Source organism: Blennius ocellaris (assembly GCF_963422515.1).
Source record: "Blennius ocellaris genome assembly, chromosome: 19".
NCBI lineage: Eukaryota > Metazoa > Chordata > Actinopteri > Blenniiformes > Blenniidae > Blennius > Blennius ocellaris.
In genome coordinates this window covers 10,955,526-10,981,871 of record NC_137668.1, presented here as the reverse complement: position 1 = coordinate 10,981,871, position 26,346 = coordinate 10,955,526, and the positions used below count along the sequence as shown (strand labels likewise).

Genomic DNA, 26,346 nt, shown 5'->3' with positions numbered 1-26,346 from the left:
CCTGCAATTTTGGATCCTTCTCTGGTCGTGAGGTTACCTCAGCAGTTAGGATTGAATGACCCTGCTGTGTTCATGAATCATTAGCAGGACCATTTGAATTTCAAATACAACACCCTCGTCTCTCAAGTTGTTAATCTGTGGCCGCAGCGTGTTTCTCCAGCTTTATAAATGACTGCGCCCTTGAATGGACGTAAAAATCAAGATAACAAATGTCGAAATCACATGAAATTAAAAAAGCCATGTCTTGCAAATGAGGTCTGACACATTTCGAAAAGCAGCCTGCACACACATCGCCGCGAGCAAAACAAAATATTTGCTGAAGTAGAAAGTACGAACTGTGACAATATCAAGTGGAAATTAACACATAATACCTGACCCTGTTTTTATTGTTTTAAGGTGGGTATTAAATGGAACTGATTGTTTGACTAAAAGTATCCTAACCGAGACAGACTGCAGTTTACACCCATGAGGATAAATATGCAGGCTAACGATGTGAAAACTGCCAAATGTTTCTGATGCTGTGGTGAGATTCTGAGACAGCATCAATTAGCTGTGTGCATTGCTTTGACCTGTCACTGGGATATCTGAGCACCTTTTATCATCGTGCACAGAGCAGAGCGTGAGCGACATCATCTTTAATCATCTATTGTTGTCGCTGTTTTTGTTGTTGTCTTTTTTTTTATGTGTTTTTTCGGGCTGGGTAAAAATATGTGCTTACACCATGCAGGGTCCCCAGACAGCCATGTTGTTTACTGTCGATTAACAAAGAGAAAGGGAAGTCAAGACTGTGGCGCCCGGTAATGTGAATGAGGTGCCACAATACCACAGCAGGAACACAGGGAGGAATTGCAAAAGAGCCAGTGTTGAAGAGAGCAAGTAAAGACAGTGGAAAAGACATGGAGACAGAAATCTAGAGACTGACATAACATGCCATCAGTCTTCACTGACAAATCTGTCCTAACATGAAACAGCACACGCCTGGCATGTACTTCCACGTACTGCAAGATTGTCTGCAAGAAAGACACCAGGCAGCCTCATGTTTTACACATATGTAATAATCCATTACTGCTTCAGCTGTGTTATCAAACTGACTTTGCATGTCCTTTGCAGAGACTATTAAATAATGTATTAACCTCAAAAGCCAAATTCTATCACTTTTTACTGGCAGCAACGCTAATCATGTCAGTTCAAATCCACAACGTCAACCACACCTGCATTTAGTCTTGACAGGATAACCTCCCTGAACAATAGTTTCAAGCTTTTCCACCAAGGCAGGTTTGCACGGTTACAATCAGCACAGATCTTTGCTCGCTGCCGTCATCCAGTCAGAGTGAGGATCTCTTTGCATTTAAACTCTCCTGGTTGTATAAAAAGTTTAATTCTGATTCATGAATGGACATTGTACAGCTCATGTGAACCTTGGACTGTCCCTGACCAGTGCATGAAGGGTCAATAATAGATTTTATCACACAAAAGACACAAATAAATTACAGAACAGAACAGATGCAGAGCAGGAACAATAGATTATTACACTACAACGTAATGAGAAATATAATCACTTTGAGGAGAACTGAGTATATTGTTATACTATGTTTTCATGGTTCAGAGTTGTGAAAAAGCAAAGGCTTTTTTGGGGCAGTATAACATAATCACTTGCCAATACTAATGATTCTTTGGGCTAAAACTGTATTTCTTCCAAATACAACTTATCACTTATTTCCTATTTTATTTGAACATGTTCTTTCTTCATTTTGGCTGGAAAACTCTTCTTCTTCAACAGCTTAACAAATGTTGGTCGCGAGTTCGCCACAGCGGACAATAATTCAACACAAGAAATTCTGAAGCTTTGCAAATGGATAAATGTCACATTGTTTTCATGACAAGAGCTGAGGGTGTTTATTCATAGCTAACAGTGCAGTTAACACCACAGAGAACAGTTCAGCATGACTTACACAGCTGCTGCTGTACGGCTCTCTGTCAGCGCCTGTTTCTACACGGCTCTCCAGATACGAGCAACCGAGCAGCCTCAACAGAGAAGATAATGTGTGTGTAGTCAGAGTTTAAAAGGTGAAAAAAGAAGGAAGTGTCTTTGTTTCTGCTCATTTCAATGATGAGAACGGACTGATTTCACGGTACGATCATTAACTAGGAATAGAAACGGCAAGAATATGAATTTGTCAAGCACAGTCTGATCAATATGAGAAAAAATTAATTACCATTGTTACGAAACCAAGCTCAAAGTGAGAGTTGATTTCTTTCTTCTTATCAAAAATGGCTGACAAAAAGTTTGTATCTATATTATTAATCCAGATATTGGAAATACTGGTAGTAAGTTATCTCAACTTGTAAATTTCACTTAAAATTTAACAACTGCAGATGTAATTAATCTGTTTTTCACCCAATTCGGGGTCATGTGGGGTTGCAGGGGCCAATCCAGAGATGATCATGAGCAAATGCAGCATATACATTGGACAGGCTGTCAGTCCATTACAAGGCAAACACAGAGACATAGACAACCACACGTACTTTTCGAGTCACCAATTTTCCTCAAATGCACATGCCTAGTGTAAACACACATGCAAACACCATGCAGAAAAGTCCACACCGAGTGTTTACCCCTATGAAATCAAGTGACCTTCATATTTCTGCTTAAAATTGTGACGCTCTTTAATCTTAACTTCTAATTATTGCATATTTACTTGCAAGCAGCTGCCTTCAGCTTGCTGTTTTTGGCCCCATACTGAAGGTGTAACTTGAAACATGTTTCACACAAGTAAACAACACAGCGTGACCACGCAAAAACCTTCCCTTGGCCCTCCCGTGTGGGGAGACTCTGCAACAATCAGGAGAGAAACTAATGAGAAGTGACGTGACGACTCGCTGAAGCAAGATGACACATCTAACCACGATTACTGTGGGCAACATCGCTTCTGCATTTTATCTTAATGTCCTAAAAATATACTTTAAACAAGATGGGGAGTCTGCCAAGGGATCAAACAGGCACAAGTGGCGCACCAGCTGGTACCGTGGAGAATACCTTGGATTCCTGCGGCACAGAGACTGACGTAGCTCTGCACAGGTCAAAGGCTTCGCAAGGTTGGTAGTAACAACGATGAGTAATAGGAAGTATAAGGACGGTGCTTTGACTGGCCTCTTTTCCTTTAAGAACTATAATATTATCCTCAGTAAGACATAATCTAGTTTTCCCTGAGATGAAAAGCATTATTGAGTGAGGATTAGGCCTGTTAAAGGTTACTTTACCGTTAAAGTAAAGGTGTGCACACAGTCAATGCCCATTATAATGTTGTCAAAACATATTTATGTACTTCCCTGGAAAGTCTTTGTCCTAATTATGTCTTTCTATAAGCAAATACCATCCTCTTGTCTGAGTCATGACTCAGTGAGCTTACATATAACAACAGCATGACATTCTACATCTTCTCTCATAATTAGGTTACTATCTCCTGTCCCGGAGGGGCCACATGTCAGCTGGATGAATATGGCCTATTATTTCCCCCTCCAACTCTACACACACTGGATGTCTATCGCCACACCTGACCAAATGAGAAACCGACTCTCTGCACATCACTCCCCCCAGGAAGCTCTGACACACAGACACAGTCAGGTGGGTAAGGTTTTTCTCCCGCATAAATTAAGTCATGGATGAAATTCATACGGTGTCACCAGAGCTGATGCAATTGGGGTCCTGGATGAACCAAATTGCCTGAATTAGTATTATTATTATTTCACAGTGTTCCCATTGTATTTTTTAAATCAAGATTTCCATCACGACTTTAATATAAAAAGTTACTGCGCAGAGTTTTGAGGGAGAAGTTTTCTGAGTTTTGCATGAGCAGGGATACTGACACGCAGTGAAGTTTCTCTATTTTGGGGTCTGGATAACAGCCTCTTAACACAAAGGTTTGCGACCTGATAGTGTGTCCCTGAACCTCTCCGAAAATTACACACGCACATTTTTTTTAATTTTTCAATCTTACTTGCACATCAGACTTTTATTTCCTGGTTGAAAAAGGCTTGAAAGGGGAATGTAATTGCTAAAATAGCTAAAATTGCAGAAAACAGCTTCATAAGATAAAACTGCTTTAAAGTCTGAAATAGTTCAAGTAGATAAAAAGAAATGGAATAGAAAGGGGAGAAAGGAGAAGCAGCTGGCAGTTGCTAGAAATGGTTAAAATAGAAAAGCAGACAAGTCAAGTAGCTAAACCAGCTGGAACAGCAAAAATGGCGAAAATGACGAAAACATGCCAAACAATTTAACCGACAAGAAAAGGAAGTATGCCAGCTTTTTGGCGACATTTCAAACTCTTAAATATTCTGCTTATGTACACATGGGATTCAATCGAAACTGAATAGAGACCAATTGTAATCGTGTCTAAAGTAAAATGCCACAATAACTTAGTGTTACAGATAAGCTACATATGAAAATATGTCATTGGAAGTTACAGTATGTTTTATTATATATATATATATATATACAGTATACATGTTACATGCTACATGCATGTATATGCTACAGTATAGCATCTACACTTTAGTTTTATTTGACAGTGAAAGAAATATTATTATCATGACTTCCCACAAACGTAAAATATGCATGAGAAGATCATTAATACAAAAGAAAATGTAAATACTTCTATCATGAGGGTGTGTTTTCATTTGCTGTGAGTGAAGCAGCACTGCCTGCACTTCACTGCAGTGAACAAAGACAGTAATCCTTTGGGTGGGGACTCTGGGCCGAGATGCTGTCGCGGTCCGAGTGCTGTCGAAGTGTCCCTGAGCAAGACTATGAATCTCTGCCAGCTCCGCGGGCACTGCTGTGTTGCTGACCCAGTGTTCTGCCCTGTTGTTGTAAGGAAGCAGGCAACCACGAGAAGCACATCCCTGTGGGAGACATAGAGGAGACTGAGGATGGTTGTAACGTTGTCAGTTTGACCAGTTGGGGGAGAGCGATGGCAGTGTGATCAATATTTTACATGCCTCCTTTCAAGTGGAGCTTGAAGGCAAAAGTTTTATGTCTATGTGTGCCACAGCCCCCCCCCCCCCTCCCCCAAAAAAAAAAAAATAAGACAACTGCAGAGGGAGAGGGAATACAAGTGCATTTTTGAAGTGATGAAAAAAAAAATTGTCTTTGGAATGAGCTGATGACGTTTTACACTATCTGTCTATAAAGAAATTATAAACAAGACACAGTTGGAGCACATTGGCATTTCGTTGCTTTATAAGCTGTTTTTTTAAATCCAAAAATGTTATATTTTTTCAACATTAGCATTCATTAAAAGTGAAGTAGATGTTCTCTTTATAAATTACTCAAGCTGCTTGGGTATTGTAGTTCCTTTTGTTTTCGCTCTTTGCTTTTGGTCTCCACCAATATTTATGGAAATTGTTGATTTATGACGTTATACCAGCTGGTTGCGTCTGTTAATTAATTGTATGTGGACCAAGTTACCTTCATTGGTGAGCTTTTAGACCAGAATGTTGTGGCGAAAAAAGACATCTCAAACATGTATATTAATGTAATTTCATCCATTTATCTACCTTCTGTACCGCTTTATGTTTATGGCAGGTTACCGCCTCAACAGCCCACCCACTTCTTACTTGTTTAAACCCATCCTAATCATAGTTAACTGTAACTGCATGTGTACAAGTCTGCATGCGGTGGGATTTGAATCTGCAAACCTCCAAACACAAGCTCGCTTTTCTAACCTCTAGACTACCACTTCCTAGAGCTCAGGAAAGAGAGTGTGTCTGCAGCTACGCTTCGGTGTATTGATTCCATATTCATCACTGCAGCAGCTGACCAGTCAGTAAGTAAGAGCCACAAAAATGAGTATATTACCACAAAGAGCCACATCATAAACATATAGGCTTACAAACCAAAGACATTACAAACCATGTAGCAGAGTCCGTTTCAGGTTGTTTTTTGTTTGTTTGTTTTTTAGATCAATGTTTTTTCATACCAGTTTCCAGATTTGAAATCCTTACCTTCAATGGACTTGTGTGCTTTTAGCACTTTCTGTTGCATTCTGCTTGGATGAAAAGTGCTTTATGAATAAATTATGTCTGATTAATTGAATCACTTAATTATGCTAAAATGTGCTGTCAGACATTTACAATAAGTTTGATTGATCCATTATGAGAAGGTAGAAATTAACTTTTATTGCTTTGTGAAAATTTTATGTATTCGACAAACAGTAGTTCAAAAGGTTCGGAAAATATAAACGAGAGTTGAGGATGTCAACATACAACAACCTCCTTCTGTTTTTTGTTGTTGTTTTTTTTTTCCACCATATCAGCTTCGTATAAGACCACACCGTATCCAATAGAGTGAAAGATTTATTGGGCGACTCAGTGAAGGATGTGGATGAAATTCACAATGTGTGCTGAGTGGATTGGTTGGAAAACGAAAGGGTGCGGTGGGGGATGGGGTAATGGGGTGGGGTGGGGTGGATGAAGGAAATCTAAAAGCTCAGAGTTGGCAAGATGTTGGATGGATGTGCGTCTGGACCTTCACTGTGCCCCTGTGTCCATCATGGCCCCGTGAAAGACAGAAGGAGGAGGGAGGGAACAAGGCCGGGATAAATAGGCCCACCTTCTTATTGTTGACGGTTTTTTTCTTTATTTTTATCTTCCATCACCCCAATCTTTCATACTGTAATACTTACACTGTTAAAAAAAAAATCACATTCTCTATTTTACCGAAATATTTTACTATACATTTTACCCTAATGTAAAAATTACCTTAAGAAATCAGTCAAAAACTTATTTGATCTTTTGATCCTTTAGAAAAATCACTGTGAACATTTCACTACAAAAAGATACACTTTGTTGTCACCAAAGCCAATTAAAGTAAAGAAATGATGTGGCACCGCCTCTGTGCACTGTTATATTAATATGAACTCTCTCAGGGATTACAGGGTGTGTCCCAGTACTGTTGGCAGTGACATAGGTGTTAATTACAAAATCCAATCCATCCATACCCACCACATGGACCAAATTAATCCGAATTAAGACTAATTATATATTGATTACCTTTGGAATGTGGAGATTAGCTCTATTACTTTAGAAAATGAAAAAAAAACACTCTTGGAGGAAGAACATGCAAACTCCACGCAGCTAGCTTGGAGATAGTCTTACTGTGAAATACATGTGCTGTCTGTTTCACTCCTGTGGGAAATCTGTAAAATTAAGAGAGTGAAAATGTTTTCTTTAAAAGTACTGTGTATTCAAAACGAAATTATAGTAATTTCTGCAGAGCATCTAGAAAACTGGGATTTGGTGTTGATTATTAGCTGATGTTTGTGGTTGAATTGTGTGGTGCCTCTTCTTTGTCTGGATACTCTTCCACCTATTATTTACTCAGGTAGAACTACAAATACTTGTGTAACAAAAGCCTTTAAGTAAAAGTGACAAGTCAACTTCTTTTCTTCAGAAAAAGTAAGACCGTACAGATTCCAAAATGTACATGAATAAAAAGGAGGAATCAATGTCCTGCCATTATTTATACACAAAACAATTTAAGGCATTTTGAGTCTTTGGTTATGGTGGGAGGTTGCCATGTGTATGCATGTACAAGCATTATTACTCTTGAAATATCAAGTCTGTCTCGAGCAGTTCAATCAACAGTTACAAACACATTTCTTAAAAATTTGGGATGAGGTGTAAATTATTTAAGAAACAAGGATTTAATGACATGTAATTCCCAGAAATATTTCAGTTCAACTTTCACAGTTTTGAGTTTAGAACTAAACTATATTCATGAGAAATAAAAATTCACCGATGGATTATTCATTATTCATTTGGAATGACTCTCATTTCTAATGAAAACAGGAAATCTTGAAGTTCAATCATTGGTGAACGTTGATCAATTTAAATATCCGCATTGAAGTGAACTGTTACCATCTTCTTCCACTGTAACAAGGAATTGTCTTCAACGAGATTAAAACACTTTACGAACCATTTAAAGGAATGTAAAGAGCACAACGGATAGATATTTGTGTTCCAAGGTAAAATAAAACATTTTCAGAAAACTAAAAGTTTCAATATTTATGGATACCTGCAAAATAACTTGCTCACTGTGCTAATATTGTATGTTATACATTTTAGAGAAAGAAAGAAAAATGAACAATGAAAACACTTTTGTTGAAGTGGCAGGCAAAAGGCACTTTGAAACTCCAAACTTTTGGGGGTGCTTTCATATTTTTGAAAGCTCGATTTGAATAATAACTTGAAAAGTGCCTTTTCATGGTTGGCATTCATAGTTCCCATTCACTATGATGATGAAGGAAAAGAAATCTCGGGGAAGGTGTTGCTACTTCAGTCATTCCTTCATTGCATGGGTGGCAGTCATTGCACTATATGTACAGTAACTAGCCTCTGATATTGGTTTCATCAAGCTGATCATAGAGACGAGCCTTCCGTATCAAATAAAAAAATTATCTAAACAAGTGTAGAATAAAAACTCAGAAAAAAAATAAAGATTCAAGGCCAAACCAAAAAAATGGAAACAGCTTGTCCTCCATTTGCTCTACTTGGATTCATCTTACATCACTGAGCAGATCTCTATCTCTTGTAGGTAGAATTTATTTATTTATTTTCACCTTTTATTTATTTATATGTAGTTTTAAATACCACCCACGTCTGCTCCACATTCCTCTTGTCTCCTCACTCGTTAAGATCCAGGCACTGCAGCACCAGAGCTGACAGTCTCTTACCTTTGTGATTCATAGATCCAAAAGCCTCACATACTGCATATTTACTCCTCTAAATGTGGATTTACAGACATTTCAGCGCTGGCAGAGGATTTTTAGATATAATGTGTATCCTTGCAGGGTGCAAACGATTTCTGAAATGCACCAAAACACATGCATCGACAAGAAATTAGTGACACAAGTTGCAATCTTTTCCGAGTGGGGGATTTAAATTGCAGCTTTTCACCAAGCTTGGCCATCAAAAGACATTTTCTCTGAATTTTAAAAATAACTTTTGTACTATAAGGCGCTCTTTGAGTAATTGAGGTAATTGAGATAATGCAATTAACACATAACTGTTGAGAACATCTTGTTTGTAAAAACATTTTATTTAACGGTCAGCCTGCTTGAATCTCTGTGCAAGTAATGAATAATCATGAGCACTCATCATACCTGCAAGATGAATCACTTTCAAGGAGTCCAGGTTGATTTATTTAAACCGCAGACACAGGGAATTATGATTAAACATGTGTGTTGTTGTTGTTTTTGCCTTTATAACGTGTGAATCAGAGTGAAACATTGCCGGTGCTCTCTTGGATCAAATTGTGTGTAGCTGTTGCTGAATTACAGAAATCTTGGTAGGGGCTACAGAGGAGATGAGTCTGCACTGCAGCTCCCAAACAGGCTTCCCTCTGAAACACATATTTATTGAGAATATCCGGGCAACGCGGAAAAGCTGTAGAGGTCTAAATCATCAACAAATCTGCCGATTTCAACACAAATGATAGTTTTGGAGGATGAAAAACAGAAGCAGGAACAGAGGGAATAACTCAGTAAGTTTAAGATTACTGTTGTGGATAAACATCTGATTTTATGTCTGTGAATTCTGAAGAAAATTCTGATGTTGCTTTCACTTTGTGCTCAAGAACAGAACAGACAACTTGTTTTCAGGAGAGGACAAAGCAGAATGACTTGCTGAACAAGGACATCTATGGGTCACATCTGATAATACAAACACCATGAATTTTGCAACAATGTATGTTATTTTTCCTATAGCAAACCTAATTAACCTGCCTTTCTACTGTGTTCAGTCCATTAAAAGAAATCCAGTTAATCAGATCTATTACAGACTATATCTGTGGTAAACCAGAGACAGAGAAATATATGTTTGGTTTCCGTTATTATGACTGATAGGTCACGACCTGCTGTCCCCTCGGCTCACAGCCACACGGCTCACAGTTTGAGTGGGAGAAGTGATTCACGTCCTGTACTATAATCTTACATGAAGGCGAAGTAAGGATGGTGAACATTAACCTTACTTAAGCTGCTGTTTTTCTGGAGGGGATTTGGAAGGATTTTTTCTACTTAAAACTGAATGGCACACTTCAGTAGGAGGAGCAGACATGCATGGGCACAAGCTGCTTAGTCAATAAATAGAAAAATGTTTTTTGACGTCTCCCATGGAATTAGGTTGTATAAACACAGAACGAGCGTAAGTGTTCACTTCGTCAAGGGATGCGTCACCAAACACACGGGTTGTTGTGTGTGTGCGTGTGTGTGTGTGTGTGTGTGTGTGTGTGTGTGTGTGTGTGCGTTTATTTTTTCCTCCCCTCCTTTTTAGTCACAAATTGCATCACACACGCGACAAAGACCACTTGATGTCTCTGAAGACTCTCATTCAAACAGGAAACACTGAGGCGCCCTTTCCAGGAACACTCGTTTTCCTCATCACGCTCAATCAGTACTTGCAGTGGTTTTGATTTTGATTGAAGAGGCTGCTTTGACCTTTGAGACCTGAGGAGAGGTAAAATAGATGAAGGGCTTCCAAAGATTACAATATTAGAAGCTGCTAAGTATTAACTATCAACTCACTGCTATTGTGCCCCAGAAATATATTCATATGTCTTTTATCAGATTGTATGTATACTGAAATGTAAGAGTTGCTGCTGAGATCAAAAAGAACTGAGTCAAAACCCAGAAGAAAAAACAAAATAAGACTGAAAACATTTTTTTTTTTTTTTGTAGTTATGTACACAGACCTGCCAGTAGCGAATAATGCCTCCTATCAAACCCCACTCCAGGCATTTTCTTTTCATTGACGTTAAACAAACTACCAAGTCTTTAGAGCACTTGACAGTTTGCGAGATGAATAAGTGAAGGAACATATTCTTTTATCCGAGCACACCCCTGTAGATTTGTCTAATGACAGCTGTGGATATTTAACCTTCCTCCTCAAACACAATTGTTTCAGTTGTGCTTGAGCCTGTTCCCTGAGTTCATTACTATTGCATGGCCCATGGCCACTTTTACTCATCAACATGCAGTACATTATTTACAAACTGAAAACAATTGAAGGAGCACTGTATTACAGGACTGGGAGACACCCATTAAAAATGTAATCCTGAATTATGAATGAGTTCTTCATTTACTGCGCCTTTTTCCATTAAGCGCCTTTATCTGGTGAAGTGGTGTTTAAGAATGATGTCCTTCTTCCAACCTGCCGTTTGTATCTGGATGAAGGGAAGTAGACAGATTTGGGACAACAATTGTCTATTGGACTTGTTTTGGGCAGACGCTGGGCCAAGACTTACGTCACGTTGAAGGATTGAAGGATTTCAAGCAGTGAGTACATGGCTGCAGGGATCCCGCTGAAGACGAGATGGACAGGCTGACAGAGAGACAGACTCAATAAATGGCCGGCCGGAGACAACGTCAGTCAGATTAGCTGATACAAACACTGAGGAGACTGAGTTAGCCCAATTCAAATGACCTGCATCATTGGGTAATAGATGGCCCTCCTTCCATGGAGCTCTAAGATGTGTACTGTAAACGGAAACCGCATGCTCGCCCTTAGAAAAATTACTGCATAGCTCTTTTGTGGCATCTGATTGATCAATAACCAAACACAAGATGTGAATAAACTGGAGGCATCTGTAGGAATAAGCCCTTGCTGCCTATCTAGTGGGGGCTCTGTCCAATATTTTTCACAATTCGTGCAGTTTGGATGTAATGTTAAAAGACTTCCCTCCAGGCCCACTTTCAAGCCAGCAACCTCTGTGTGCTGGTTCAGATTTACATCAGTATTAGAGATAGTGCCTATTCCTCTGATCTCCTCCATCAGAGGGGAGCGAGTGTGTACACAGAGGTACAGAGGATAAACACTATTTTTTAGAGTCGCTGCTCTGAAATCACCCCAAAAAAGCACATTATATATCCACTTACTTCCTATCATACAGAAAGTTGAGTCTTTTTCTTATATCTACTCACTACAGTTTTTGCTGATCCTCCTCTGATATGGAGGTAAATGGGATTTAAGATGTGAAGATCAGCGTTGACTCATCGACTCTGGTTAAACAATCTTGTCCTACTAGCGGGGAATTAAGGACAAAACACTTGGGGGACTGCCAATCTCTGTAGGCTGTGTCCACGAGCTGTTAAGTTATGTCACTCTCGATCAGTGTCGCAGACCTTTTGATGAACTAACAGACCGCCCACGCCCTCTCCAGTGTCATGCTGCCTGGAATAGAAGAAAGTAAAAGAGTGAGGAAGAAAAAAAAAGCAGAAAAAATAAAAACCTCACAGGATCATATGATATCAAGTTGGGTAAATATTTGAAGATGTCAAAAAGAAATTGGATGCCACTTTTTGGACATGGTTGATGTAAGTTTTTAGAGTCATCTTGTGTTTTATAAAATTTGTGCCAGGGCACCAAGAGTGCCCTGTGGGAAACTGCAAATCACCTGCGATGCTATAATTTTTTTAGGAGGGAAGGAAAAAAAAACATTACACTTCAGAACTGAGGCAGAAGCCGAGGCTGCCATAACAAATCAGATTCTCACTTAATTCAGGCATTTACTATTTCCAGAGATCCAGCTTTTAATGTACTCCTTGGTTGTTATGCATGGCACCAGAAATAATGTAATCGAGTTTTAAGGTTAACAAGGTTGTTAAAATGTCAAACCTCTAGGGTTGTAAATGTCAGCATGATGATGGTGCATCAAAGCGTAATGAATGTAAAAAGTCTGAATTCAAAGTATGCGCGCATAAACAATTAAGAAGCTCATAAACACGTTGGGAATAGTATACAATCGAGAGAGATTGCTGGGATAACATTAAAAAGGTGTTTGGGAATCACTGAAAACATCCTTTCTGGCGTTTTTTTTTCAGTTAAACAAGTTAATTTTGCTTTCATTTTTTTTATATAAATATCACTCAGAGATGTTAAACAGCGCAATTAGCATATATCTCAGTGATTAGGCCCCATCAGCTGTGAGAATATGATGAAGAAATGTTTGAGAGAAAATGATGCATTCCACTTTGACAGGTGAAAACACCATATCAAGGAGGAGAAATTATAACTCGTCTGGTAAATTCTATCAAAACAAACGTGCACAAATCAAATAAAGGGGAGTTGTTGGGATGTGTTGAATTTGATTGTGTCACAATGACGCTCAGGAATGTTATACAATGCAGATGTGTTCATCGTAAGAGCTGAAAGTCCTGAGCTACTGTGGCCACCGCCGTAGGGTTGAGGGGGAGAACATGCAGGTGGGAATTTAGCGGGAAGAGGCTGCAGAGGGCAGGGTCCTACTGAGTGAGCTATGCACACACGTGTGTGTGTGTGTGTGTGTGTGTGTGTGTGTGTGTGTGTGTGTGTGTGTGTGTGTGTGTGTGTGTGTGTGTGTGCGCGAGGGGGGGGGGGCGGTTGGTTGTTAATTGCCATGCAACATCTCAGTTGAGGGAGTGTGAAGCACTTGTGGGACAATGGCAGTTCAAAGAGTGGGGAGTGTGACTGCAATTCAATCAAAGCACAAAATGATAGCAGCCTGGCCCTTGACCAAAACCAGATTGGAGGCAGGTATGTCATTAATTACACATTGTTCAATTTCTTCCAGCAGTGCACATTTTTGTTCCGGGTAAATTTCCCATTCAGCGTCTGCCAAACTAATTTGAAACCAGCACTGAGCACGGTTACATATCGGGCTTTAACTTTAACGCTCCTCTGTTTTCAGATACAGCGTGGATCCCACAGAGACCCACGAGCAGTGGGGTGGGGATCGTGTTGTGACTGCGCGTGCTATACCGTTCTGTTGGCTGCGCTTTCCTAGACCTACAGGGGAACGCCATTCCTCGTTAAACGACAAACCACCACCTGTTCTCATTTCATCTCTCCCATCCTCGCTGTGCCTCTTGGACCGCTGGTGAAGGGCAGACACCCAGGTACTCCGTGAGGAATGGAGGCAAGTTTCCCATTCAAAACATTCCCCATCCATTTCCTGATGCCTGCCACCTGTTCACACACCCCCAGCCCACAATCCCTCCCCCACTGCCACATGCGCACACCTCGCCCCTGCATGAAGGATGGGCAGATTGTTGGAGGGAATGAAAGTGGATTGTCAGAGTCTCAAGGGGGCAAAGGAGGGAAGGAGGTGGGTACTCGGTGTTACTCGGTGGCCCCCAAGTTCCAGATGTCACTCTTTTTAATGGCATAATAATGGCCGTCTTACAACTCCCCTTGGCCTTGGCTCTGTGCTGAAGATGTGCACTCGGCACGACCACACACACACACACACACACACACACACACACACACACACACACACACACACACACACACACACACACACACACACACACACACACACACACACACACACACACACACGTACTGCTTATTATTGTTATTCAATTCTTGTGTGCATACGTTATTGGTAATTAAAAAGCTGTCTTTCTGAAAGATAGTTTGTTGGTAGCTCATTTACATTTCACCTGCTGTCAAATTACATCACAAAGAACAGCAGAATATGTGAAATGAGATTATATTTGAATGAAAATTTAAAGCACGAAAGGCTCTCACAAACCAAATTATTTTCTGGACAAATTATCAATCAAATATCAAAGTAGCCAGATCCTTCTCCGCTGACACCCTGGAGCTGAGGCCATCTGGAACAGCCATTTTCTGGTCATTAACCACACTCACTCCTCAAAATTGTGTGGGTTCCTGTTCTTTTCCTGTTAGAGTAACTGGGGCCGGTGCACAGAGTCCGAACCACTTTTGTTTGCTCAATGTTTAGTTTTGCTTGTTGTGGGATAAATGTCGCTTTAGGAAATGGACCGCGATGAAAGACGTTTTTTTGATCTGGAGGCACGCGCCACAACAGTGTAAGAGGCACAAGGTGGTAGCTACCAAGCTGAACTTCAACAAACATGCTCTCCACGAGTACATGGGAAACTGTGAAGAATGATCACAATGAATACCGCAATGAGCAGTTGTTTCTGTGGGGACCTGCTAATGATGAAGGCAGTCCCGTCTCTAACGGGGCTAATTGGGGGTTCAGAGGCATCTCATTTATGATAGATGGGGAAGGAGAAGGTCTCAGTGGTATATGGCTCTGCTGGCATGAGATCACAAGCATTAATAGAGCTGAACCTTTCACTCTGGGCTGAAAGACATCTGTTGCCAGCAGGTAACCTCAGCTTTATCATTACTGGCTAGACCCACCGATGTTTTCCTGGCATGACAATTTAAAGCGATATATACGTTTGCTGGCTAATTCAGGCTGTCAACATCATCCCTGTTTGTAGGTGAAAAATGGCTGCGCCACGCAGCGCACCAGATGGCAGGAATGTATCATCAATCTGAGACAGACGACATGTGATGGATGGATTCTCCAGAGTAAACACTTTCAAACTAAGAACCACACTGAGAAGAAATTTGCTCACAAATGCCTACTTTTGTGGTGACATTATGCGCTGTTACAAAAGGAAAACACACTCAAGTTTTGGGTTTTAAAAAAAAAAGTGTTAATCTTGAAAAATACAAAAACTGTCGAAGTTGTAGTTTTGAGGCATTGAGTTTTATATGAAAAAACAAACATCAAAACACATTAATGACTCAGAGAATGTCAATCTTAATCTGCAGCATCAGTGCCTTAATGACCTTTGAAATGGGTTTCTACTCATTGTTTGGCTGTTCACAGCAAAAGCAATATAATAAACAAAACACAAAAGAGTCTACACTGTAAGCCAATAGCTGGTGAACATATGAGAATTCTGTGATGGTATAAAACCAGATGTTTCACCACAAATCTGGAGAAAATGGAATCGATACTCAGAAATTGAAAACACAACTCTAATTTAGAAGATGCTTTAATGTCCCTATTATTGATCAATTTGCAGGTTATGACAATGTTTTATGGGACCTGAGCTTTACATATATTGTACTACGTTACATGATCATTCACATTCACCCATTTGCCAACACAATCACACTCACACTCACACATGAGTGGTGACAAATGCCATTGTTGCTCACACACCACCAAGGGCACTTAAATACATTGATGTGGCATGGGTATCAAACTGCCTCCATTGAGAATGGAGAGACAATATTTTTGGTAGGGAGTTTTCCTTGGCACTCCTTCCAAAAACAAAACTTGGATAACTTAATGGTGATTAGTGAATGATGTGCATCTGTATCTGGAGTTTGCCTTTTCTCCCCATTCATGCGTCTCCTCCAGGTACTGCGATTTCCTTCCACAGTACAAAAACATGAGTGTGAGGTCAACTGGTGATCCTAAATTGGCGGTTGTCCAGGTTTCAGCGGAAATAAACTGGATACCTGTCCAGGGTCTACCCTGTCCCTCGCGAGCTGGGATCCGCAGCAGCACAAGAACGGGATGAGGCGGTATAAAAGATGAATGGGCAGTTGGATGTTCTGTTCGACCCCCTGTGCGTATGTTGACTTTCATCTACATTTCAGACACATATATCTGAACTAGCTTTCAGTAACCTATGAAAAAGGATGATGAATTGTGACAGAGGAGTCGATCTTTTGATTTCCTCTGCTAAAGACAGTATTTGAAAGCAATCCTCATGTACTTCTCAAGTTCAAATGGCAAAACAATCTTCACGGCTGCACACGTCCATCTTTATCACGCTCAGGGTCACAGAGGGCTATGGGCGCAAAAGGATTGCACGGCTTTGACAAGTTTCCAGTCCATCACAGGGAAAACACAGAGACAGACACACATTTACATCTAAAATCAATTCATTGTGACTAATTAACCCCAGAGTGCCTGGCCTGGAATAAAACCTATTCATGCACATAAAGAACATGTAAACTGCATGGGAAGGAACCGAAATCCAAGACTCAAACTGGAAAATAGTGCTAACCACTACACTTTCATGTCACTAATTAAATATTAATGACAATTGATGGGTGGGCTCTCTATAATCCTTCCTGTTGGCTTCGATTACATCATACCAGTAAACCTGCGTATTCCTTGCCATGATCTGTTTACAAAAAGAAGACATGAAGTGACGTGATGGAATGTATACATATTTTTATTATTATGTCAAGTTATTTTATAATTTAAATGTTTCCTGAGACAGTAACGGATGACAAGTGATAGCCGCCCGTTAGAGGAACCACAGTGCAGAACTCTGGGAAACAGGAAACATCGGAAAGTAGAAGATAGCAAGGTGAGTGGTGCGGATATTGCATCTGCAGATAAATCTAAAACTGCTGAGATGCCTTGTCACATCAAGGCAAGACGCACACTCCAGGAAAAGTATGGCCCTCTCCCGCTAGATCCCGAATATAAACATTTTCAAAATCTGCAAATTAAAAAAAAGAAGGGGGGAAAAAAAAAAAAAACGACGAACAGTGGAAGGCAGACAAGTCCTTTTATGATGGAGGCATCTCTGTATGACATGTGGCCACCAGCGAGTGCCATGAATAAATCATCCCGAACCGGGCAGAGAGGGAGAGTAAACAGTTGTGTATCTTCACCTCAGAAGCTTGGAGAGGCCTGTCAGACACAGCAGTTAACAAAGTCTACCTCCTCATCATCATGCGAGCCATGTTTCTGCAGATCCAAGTCCAAACCTGACACCGCTACCCCACCTCCCGTCGTCTCCCCTCTCCCTCTGCAACACGGCAACTCACACAGGGTTTCTCCAGAGTAAACATAAAGAGAAGTTAAAGCCAGACTGGTAGCATGGCTGCTAATCTCTCCCCAGAGTCTCCGCCTCACTTTGTTGTGTTTAAAGACCGGCTGGATTGTCTTTGTAAATTAGGCAACCGGAGCTCTGGCGATTAGCCACCAATTTGTACCCACTGTGGAAGGAATCTCCCCCTAATCTTTCACCCTATTAACACATTAGCGAGCATGATCCAACTCTTATCGAGTGTATCGTTGAATCTAAGCCGATTTATTAGAAACTAAACATGCAAGATGCTCAAAGGTCTGTTCGAGTTGTCTTGGAATCCCGAGTTGGTTTCAGATATTCATTTATTTATGCAAGTTTACAGAGGTATGAAACTGAAATCCTCAGCATATTGTGATTAAAATTACTTCACCACATATAATGTTAAATGCATGTAATGTAGTTGTGAATACTGTTGACTTATCTCATTCTGTCCTGGTTGAACTTTGGAGATGTGTAGGTTTTCTCCAGGTACTCCAGCTTCCAAGCCAGGGAGTGTAAAAAAAACAACATGTGTTTCAGGCCAATTCCTGTCTCTAAATTGCCTGTATTTATACACGTGAGCCTGTCATACCCTGTCTTCACCTACAATCAGCAGGGATCTGTTGTGTACAGAAGATTAGATGAATCTGACCCTGAAAAAAGCAGACTACAGAAAGATATTGTGAGGGGAAGTTATTCCAGAGTTTGTACAACCAACACATTTATCACATTCTTACCACTTTAAATTCTAAGCATTTGTGTTTTAGTAATATCCAAATTATTTCTTCTTGATTTTTTTTTTTTACTCTTTCATGTGGTATCCATTCAGGTAAACACATAAACATGTCAAGGCTTTAACATTCTAACTGATAAGCCAACAACATTTTGGAAAAATGTTTGAATACAAAAAAAGTTTCTTTTTTGCCTTGAAGGCCAGTTATTTTGAACGCTTGGCATCTTTTCGGTGTTTCCAAATGTTGAAATGACAAAAAAAAGCAAAACCTTTTCAATGTTATTCTGAATTTGTCTAAATGCGCTTGTAGATCAAATGCTTTAATGTTTTTATGACATGTCGGCCCATTTACCTCACTAATATATGCAGCTCAGATGAAATCTGACATTTTATTGCTGCACAGATGTTGTGGGTTTTTGTTTTGTTTTGTTTTGTTTTAAAGAGAGACTTCATTCTTGAAGGGCCAAATCAGGAAACACATTTTAGTTCATATAGTCCAACTTCCATTTTGAGTGGGCCAGACAAGTGAAATAGTGCAATAATGCCTTTAAGTTGAAACTTTTAAAGTTTTTCTTTGTTGTGACACAGAGTATAAGTGATGGAAATGTCTATAACTTTGCAAAACAATTTCTACAACCTCAACAGCCAATTTTAATGAAACCTTCTTGTGCAAAATCCTGTGAAATGTCCATCTCCCACAAAACATTTTTTACTGGTGCATTATGGGTGTTTTTCAAACTTACCCTGACAGCATGGAGACTAATGGTAGTTTGCTATGTTTTATGGCAGCATCACTGATATCTCATCTGGGGTCTCAGAGTTGTGTTGTTCACTAAACAAAAAATCATTTAAAAACAACTTCAAACAACATATGAAGACAGTGAACTTTTTTTTTTTTTTTTTTAGAATATAGTTTTATTTATAATTTATAGTTGGCAGATACAAAAAACTCTTGAACTGTATCCAAAATGTGCAATAAATCACTGATTTTTTTTCCAAAAGAAAAATACAAAAAGACCATCTACTTTGGGAAGTTGACAACCAATGTAAACTGGAGTGAACTGGTGACACTACAGAGGGATTCACTAACTCGCTACGAATTCTCGTTTTCCACCGGACAACAGCCGTTAACAAATCTGCTCCGCTCTCCCAAGGTGATAACCAAAGTCTTTTTTTTTTCTTTATGTGTACATACGTCTACATTGGTGACATTCTACTTCTCCATTGTTCAATACAAGAAAGGCAATCATATCCAAAAGCAGCACGAATGTGTAGAAACACATCAAACGAAATATAAACAATTGTACCAAGATGTTCATGTGTGAGGGTAAACAAAGGGGGGTGGGGGGGGGGGGGGGTGTCCGGACAAAATGCTGTAAACAATTACCTTCACTCACCGAGATGCACAAAAAAAAACAAAAAACCTAAACCAACAGTTGTAGCTTGTTAAGTGCTGAATAGCTCTCATTAGCCAACAAGCTTCAACCTCTGGAATCAAACATTGAAGGCAAGAACGCTTAATAATAATAAACTAATGTTCAGAGAAATCACAGCAGCATACCAAATGAAACTGGCTCCTGCTTGTCAAAAAAAAAGAGGGAAAAAAAAGTGATAATTGCAAATTAAAATGGAAAAACACTTGAATAACATGTATTAAAAAGAGACTAACATTTTACTTTCACATTTTAACTGAAACACATACACACACAAAAGAAAATATTAAATTTACATCCACATTCTTGCAGTGATCCCATTCCTTGATGAGCAATAGCAGAGGCTTTGAAATGATGCTGGTGCATTTACCCTTTGTATCCTACAGATATGACACAAAAAAAACCTCAAGTTCACTTAACAGTTATATGATCACATACAGACCAATGTGTGACTTCAGTTATTTTTTCAAAAACAAAACAAAAAAACAAAACACCATCTGAGGGACGACTCTTGGCAGGAGAGGATCCAAGCATGTCAAGTGAGAAATGTTCAAAATGTTCAAGTGCAAATAATGTGACAATGTGTTTTTTTTTTTGTGTGTGTGTGTGTTTCCCATGCTTTCTGAAACTGGTCTGCAGGCAGATGAAATGGATACCTCAAACATTCTTTTCTGTACAGCCCTATCCCCCAGATGGCAAATGTCACAAAATAAGGAGAAAGAAAAAAAAAAAAAAAAACATAACTCGAGGATTCATTCAAAGGAAAACACATTTGTTGTACACAGAATGTCCAGCCAATGTTTGTGACAGAAGACACATCTCTCTACACAGCCAAACACACAACCTAAATCCTTCATTCCTATACAACTCAAAGCTTTCAAATGCTTAAGTCTTTAAACATGCAAGACCGTTCAAAGTTCCTATCTACTGCTGTGCTAGATTTCGTGAGAACTTCCTCAGACACCGACGCTTCCAGCTAACTAAAACTAGAACTATGCGCTAACGACCTAGCAGAGTTGTCCGAGACCTTTTTTTTTTCCTTCTTTTCTCTGAAGACTTTTAAGGACACTGATGTCAAAAAAAGATGCTCATTCATAATGTGAAAACACGATTCCCTGTCAAGTATCCATATAAAGCACTTGCGTAGCATACTGTGTGCTCTTCCCTTTACTCCGGCACAAACCGCCCAGTAGAGAGATAATCTGTGTGTGTGTGTGTGTGTGTGTGTGTGTGGTGCAGCTCTGTGGGGACAGTGTGACGAAGCAAATGGAAACATTTTTTTGTTTTGACTTTATCGTCTTCCTAAAACCCATGTAACACTAATGATGCAAAGCAGCAGTGACTGGACTTTTGTCACACGCTGAACCCTGGCATCGCTCCCAACATGGCAAGAAGGACTTAACCCTGGCTCTCCCAAATCCCTTTACCGGAGCTCGCACCGTTTCTGGGATTCCTCTGATCCGAGACCAGCTCATTGCTGGCATTAAGAGACTTTCCTGCACAGATTTAGGTCAATTGACTACAGATCTATTTTGTTTCCCGTTTCAGGGGAATCGAGGGCAATTTTCTCCACCTATAACCTACTTTACATTAATGCAAGTGTGCAGTTTAACAACCTTTTACTCAAGAGTCGCACCTTAACAACACATCCCAAGTCTCACCCTCTTAACTGTGACATCGTCTCTCGTTTAGAGTAACTAGACAGTCTTAAAGCCTTTTTACTACATGCACATACAAGCGCTATAGATAGTGACAAAGTTGTTAGGCCTGAGCTGCGGTGCAGATTTTTGTAACATTCCTAATGCAGAAAATTGACTTTATTTATATTAACATTGTTTGAAAAAGGTTTATACATCAACTTGAGGCCATTTCTACAAACAGCACAACAGTAAAATCCAGCATTATCAGTACCTTTAGTCTGTACAATGGCTACATGCAGCCGTACAATTTAAAGCTACTTCTGTGTCCTAACTGTGTGTGACCTCTGACAGACTGGCACATTTGGATCCTTCCATGGCTAAACAAAGTGAGAAATGATGATGTTACAAGAATGCCTGACCGGAATAGTCTACTGATGGTCGGAGAGAAGTGTTATTTGTGAAAAAACGTTACACCTGATGCAGAAAAGTTGCGCAAAATGTCAATAAAGACGAGACCGCCTTTCATATTAAGGTTTTAGGTTCACAAAAAAATCTGAAATTCGTGGATTATTAATGCAATGAAGTTATACATTCAATTCAAATGTGGGTGAATAATGTTGCCATCTGAACATGTAAACACTGGAAACAAAACAAGATCAAAATGGGACAGTCTGTAGAGATCCTAAAATCTGATGTAGCAACATCCATCTTTAAATGATCTGACATGTACAATTAAGTGGATTAAATGCAGAGACTTCTCAATGTCGGACTGTTATTTTCTTACAGGCTCAACTTTAATATGAATCTAAATGTTATCTGCTCGAGCTGTATAGTACATATTACCATACATCACAAGTGCCGTTTGTCAGCACCCTTAAGATCACTTGGCTGTATACTTTCGATTCTGAATAAGATTATACGGTGGTTGATATTTCTGGAAGTCGTAGCCTCCGTAAACAGAGTGAAACGCCTCAGAACAGTGGAATGGAGGACTGAACAGTGACAGGATCACCTGGACACAAACCAAGAGCCACATGAACCAATCATCTCAAAACTGTGGTTGTCTGTAAACCTTGTTTAAATCTCTTTAACTGAACACAAAAGTGCAAAATTGCTACCACTGTCCTGTCTGTGTCTTCAGTAGTGCTTCTCCTGCAGATAATCTTTCATTTTGTTGGGTAAGGGCAGTTTCTGGATCAGGTCTATCCTTGTGTATTGCCTAATGACAAAGCGGCAAAGGTACTGCAGGGAGCGCACTTGCATAAACCGAGACACCGGGTTTGTTAGTCTGACAGGGTAGGTTGCAGACCCTGGTAAGCGAGACCTTGAATAGCAAAAAGCTCCATTCTCAGAGTCCTTGATAGAGTGTTCAATTAGGTCAACGATTGATGTGTGCCCCTCCACATCGGGCTGTTCGTAGAAGCTGAAGCGTCCGTTGGAGTGTTCGATACGGGTGTGGAGCGTTTTGCTCTGTGACCTGAAACTCAGGCTGAGCAGGTACCTGTCATCCGAGCTGTCTCTAACCAAAAAGGACCCATCAGCCAAGTTGACGAGCTTTTCCTCTGCTTCCCAGCGCGTGATGGGACCCCAGTACCAGCCCTGCCTCGCCAGCTTCTTCAGCTCCTCCGTCAGGCTGGTCACCACCATGGGCCCGCTGCTCTGGACCGAGTCGTACACTCGACTCACGCCGGGAGCCGAATTTGGGTCGAAGTTGAGATGGTGTCTGACCTGCTCGGCGACATGGCTGTCTGCAGAGCTGAAGCCCGAGAAAGTCCTGGGAATACGGCCGCTACCCATCATGGGTGGCAGGAGTGGGGAGAGTGGTGGAGGGACCTCCGCTCTGGAGCTTTGCAGCATCACACCAGCAGAACCGAGAAGAATACTATTAACTGAGGTTTCCATAAAGAGATCCGGAGGCATCCCACTGACCAGTTCATGTTCGTCCTGTCCCTGGTCTGTGTGCAGGGATGCACTGTCAGCCTCCGTCACCACCTCCATAGGAGAGGAGCTGTCCAGGCAGAAGGAGTGGGACCCTTCTGGGTACATTCCCTCATCTAAAGGCATTGTGTACTGGATGTAGTCCTGGGGCGTCAGCCCCAGCACCACAGGCACATCATTTTCATCAATATTTAGATGCAGCTCACCGTTTTGGGGCTGCTGGAGATTTTTTAAGGACTCTGCTTGGTCCTGAAAGAGCCCTTCCATTTGGAAGTCATGAAATTCCTTCCGGACACCGTTTAGGTTAGGACTTGGGCTCGAAGAGTGAACCATGGCTTTGACTTTTACCTCCATCTTGATGCACGCCTCGTCAGAGTTGACTGACCGCAGAGGCCACGGGGAGGGGCTATAGTGGTGACTCCGTAAGGATGCAGATCGGAGCGGTCTCTGGGCTTTCACTTCATTGAAGCTGATAGGCACAGAAGAGGAGGAGAAGGTGTCGTCATCATCCACTGAGCCTATGGCCGAGGAGCCGCCTTTCACTTTGGCCTTCTGCTTGTTGGCAGACAGTCTCCTCTTTAGCGATCCCATAATGCCCTCACTTTTTGAACGGCCTTTGTTCTGGTCTCCCTTGTCCTCTTCGCCACCGAGGTCACAGCCAGCAAGCTCTTTGGTGTAGCAGCCCCCAAAAAGTGACTCTTCCTTGGAAAAGTCTGCCGTCACCGAGGGCTGCTGGAGCATGACGAAGTCACCCTCCTCTTTGCCCTTTATGCTGAGGGACTTGCGGATGGTCTTAAGGCTTATCTTCTTCATTCTGACAGGCCCTCCAAAGCGGGGGCATGGGATGGCTCTCCTGGTGTCCCAATGAAAGTACTATCCACAATGTCCTCCCATCAGGGCACACAATGCGAGTCATGCAGACAGATGTGACATCAAACCCTGCAAGAAGAAAACAAAAGTATATTTATGTTCGTCATGACAAAAAAATTGGATTCAAAAAGAAAAAAAATTCTCATACATTACTCAGAAATGAATGAGATTATTTTCACAAAATATACACTTGCAAATACACAAATGGATTGTACCATTCAGAGTCTTAGATCTAGTTTACAAGACAACGATTCAACACACACAAAGGCACAGTGACTCAGTTGAAGTGCTATTACAGGTGACTCAACTTTAAAACTACTAAGTCTCAGGAGGGTATGGATGGTTAAACACGACACTCTGGGGGCCGCCATTGTTATTTTCCATCTACTCATGCATGTGCAGAAGAACCATTTACTGGGGCCATGGTACATTGTGCAGTAGCAGCGTCTCTACCATCTACATGGAGATGGAGCTTGACCATTTTCAACAAGTTGTGTTTTCAACAGTGCAAACAATGATGAAGCCAGAGCATTGTCAAAAAGTTCCATCTTGGGAGCCGTTTTCAAAACACTGCATTGTCAGTGGCTCCGACCACCACTGTCATGTAAACAGACACTCAAAAACAAAATTTAAGCCTTGTGTTTTCACTTGAACTCATTGTAGTGTAAACAGAGCCCACTATCATGTCAGTGCTAATATTTGGAATATTTATTTGCACATTTGAAATTTTTGCCTTGTTGCATTGATGAAAAGCTCATCCAGCCTGACTCTTGCTTTCCATCCAAAATCTAATGTGAATAGCTACAAAGCAATACAAGATAACAGTAACAGCCTTGTCATTTGTAAATAAGGCTACACAGCCATCTGGACATGCAGTATCTAGAAACGTGTGCTAAATAAAGCTGCTTGATAATCAAGACAGCTGCAATCTGATTACTCACCATGGGATCAGGGAAATGGTGACTCAGTTGTATGGGTCAAGCTCCACTTCCAGCACCTTTCATGTGATGCTGAAGCAAAGGGGTAAAAAAAACAAAGTCAGGTCATTTAATATCATGACTAAACCTGCCACAAACCCCTTAACTTATCATGAACATGCATGATAGCATCAAACGATGTGTGAATGTAAAATTGAAGTTGCCCAGCTTTGTCCTGACCTGTAAAGGCCCGCGGACACAACAGCATGTCTTTAGCTTAGCTATTAGCCTTTTGCACTTTTACAACTTTACCTGCAATACTTTACACCAAAACACTGTGTTCAACACGGAAATAGTATATTCGCTTGAATCAATACACGCATAAATCACAGTACATCCCAACATCGCTTTCAAATACAACAATAAAGAGTTGTGTGTGCTAGTAAAATATAGCCAACAGCCAGGGTGCATGTTAGCATTCCGACTTTAAATTCCCGTTTTTGCGTGTAAACGCCTTTAAAACCACCACACCGATGCATCTTACCTAGTCACTTCTACGTTTATTAGTGCGAAAAATTGAAACAAAGGTTTGATTTTCAGAATGAAAGAGTCGCTCCAGGACGATTGTTGGCTAATGTTAGCTCGGCTAATGCTATCTGTGTACCTGAGCCAGTTAGCTTCGTTCTGTGGAAAACATTCCCGTTTACCTCCTTTATCGTCCGCCTCGGAGCGAAAAGCGACCGTGTGCGGCGTCTCAGTGGCCGCCGGTTGGACCTATTCACACATGCGGGCGGTAATGACAGGATAAGGTGACATCTCTGAGTGTGGGCTGGCTAGCTGTGTAGCTCTCGGCCTCTTCCTTTCTTCCTTTGTTGCCTGTTGAATTGTGGGAGCAGAGCGAGACGCAGCGAATCACGCGCAGCGGCAAGTTTCACATCCACACAAGACACCCCAAAAACACAGGAAAAATATAGGTAAGTACAAGAGAAGAAGGAAAATCCATAACAAGCTGATGTTGATATCATAACATATATCAACATGTCGTTGTCATCCACCCAATGTAAAATAAATAAAAATATTTCCAATGTTTTGAATGAATTAAAAACCACATCTGACACTTTTCATGCTATATCT

At 40.7% G+C, this 26,346-nt stretch overlaps 1 protein-coding gene across 2 annotated transcripts; it reads right to left on the bottom strand.

Moving 5' to 3' along the window:
• Window positions 1-19,354: 19,354 nt before the first annotated feature.
• socs6a (suppressor of cytokine signaling 6a) lies at window positions 19,355-26,074 on the bottom strand. Of its 2 annotated transcripts, none has more exons than XM_080515040.1 (3): window positions 25,877-26,074; window positions 25,237-25,305; window positions 19,355-24,364 (listed from the first exon to the last, which is right to left on the bottom strand). In XM_080515040.1, the coding sequence occupies exon 3, from the start codon at window positions 24,236-24,238 to the stop codon at window positions 22,625-22,627; it is 1,614 nt and encodes a 537-aa protein (XP_080371166.1). In that variant the 5' UTR covers window positions 24,239-24,364; window positions 25,237-25,305; window positions 25,877-26,074; the 3' UTR covers window positions 19,355-22,624. The 2 variants fall into 2 exon arrangements, with proteins under 2 accessions (XP_080371166.1, XP_080371165.1); XM_080515039.1 differs by having other exon boundaries at window positions 25,920-26,074.
• Window positions 26,075-26,346: the final 272 nt, after the last annotated feature.

Coding starts and splice junctions, on each gene's coding strand:
- socs6a (XM_080515040.1), bottom strand. CDS start 24,238: ATGAAGAAGATAAGCCTTAAGACCATCCGCAAGTCCCTCAGCATAAAG.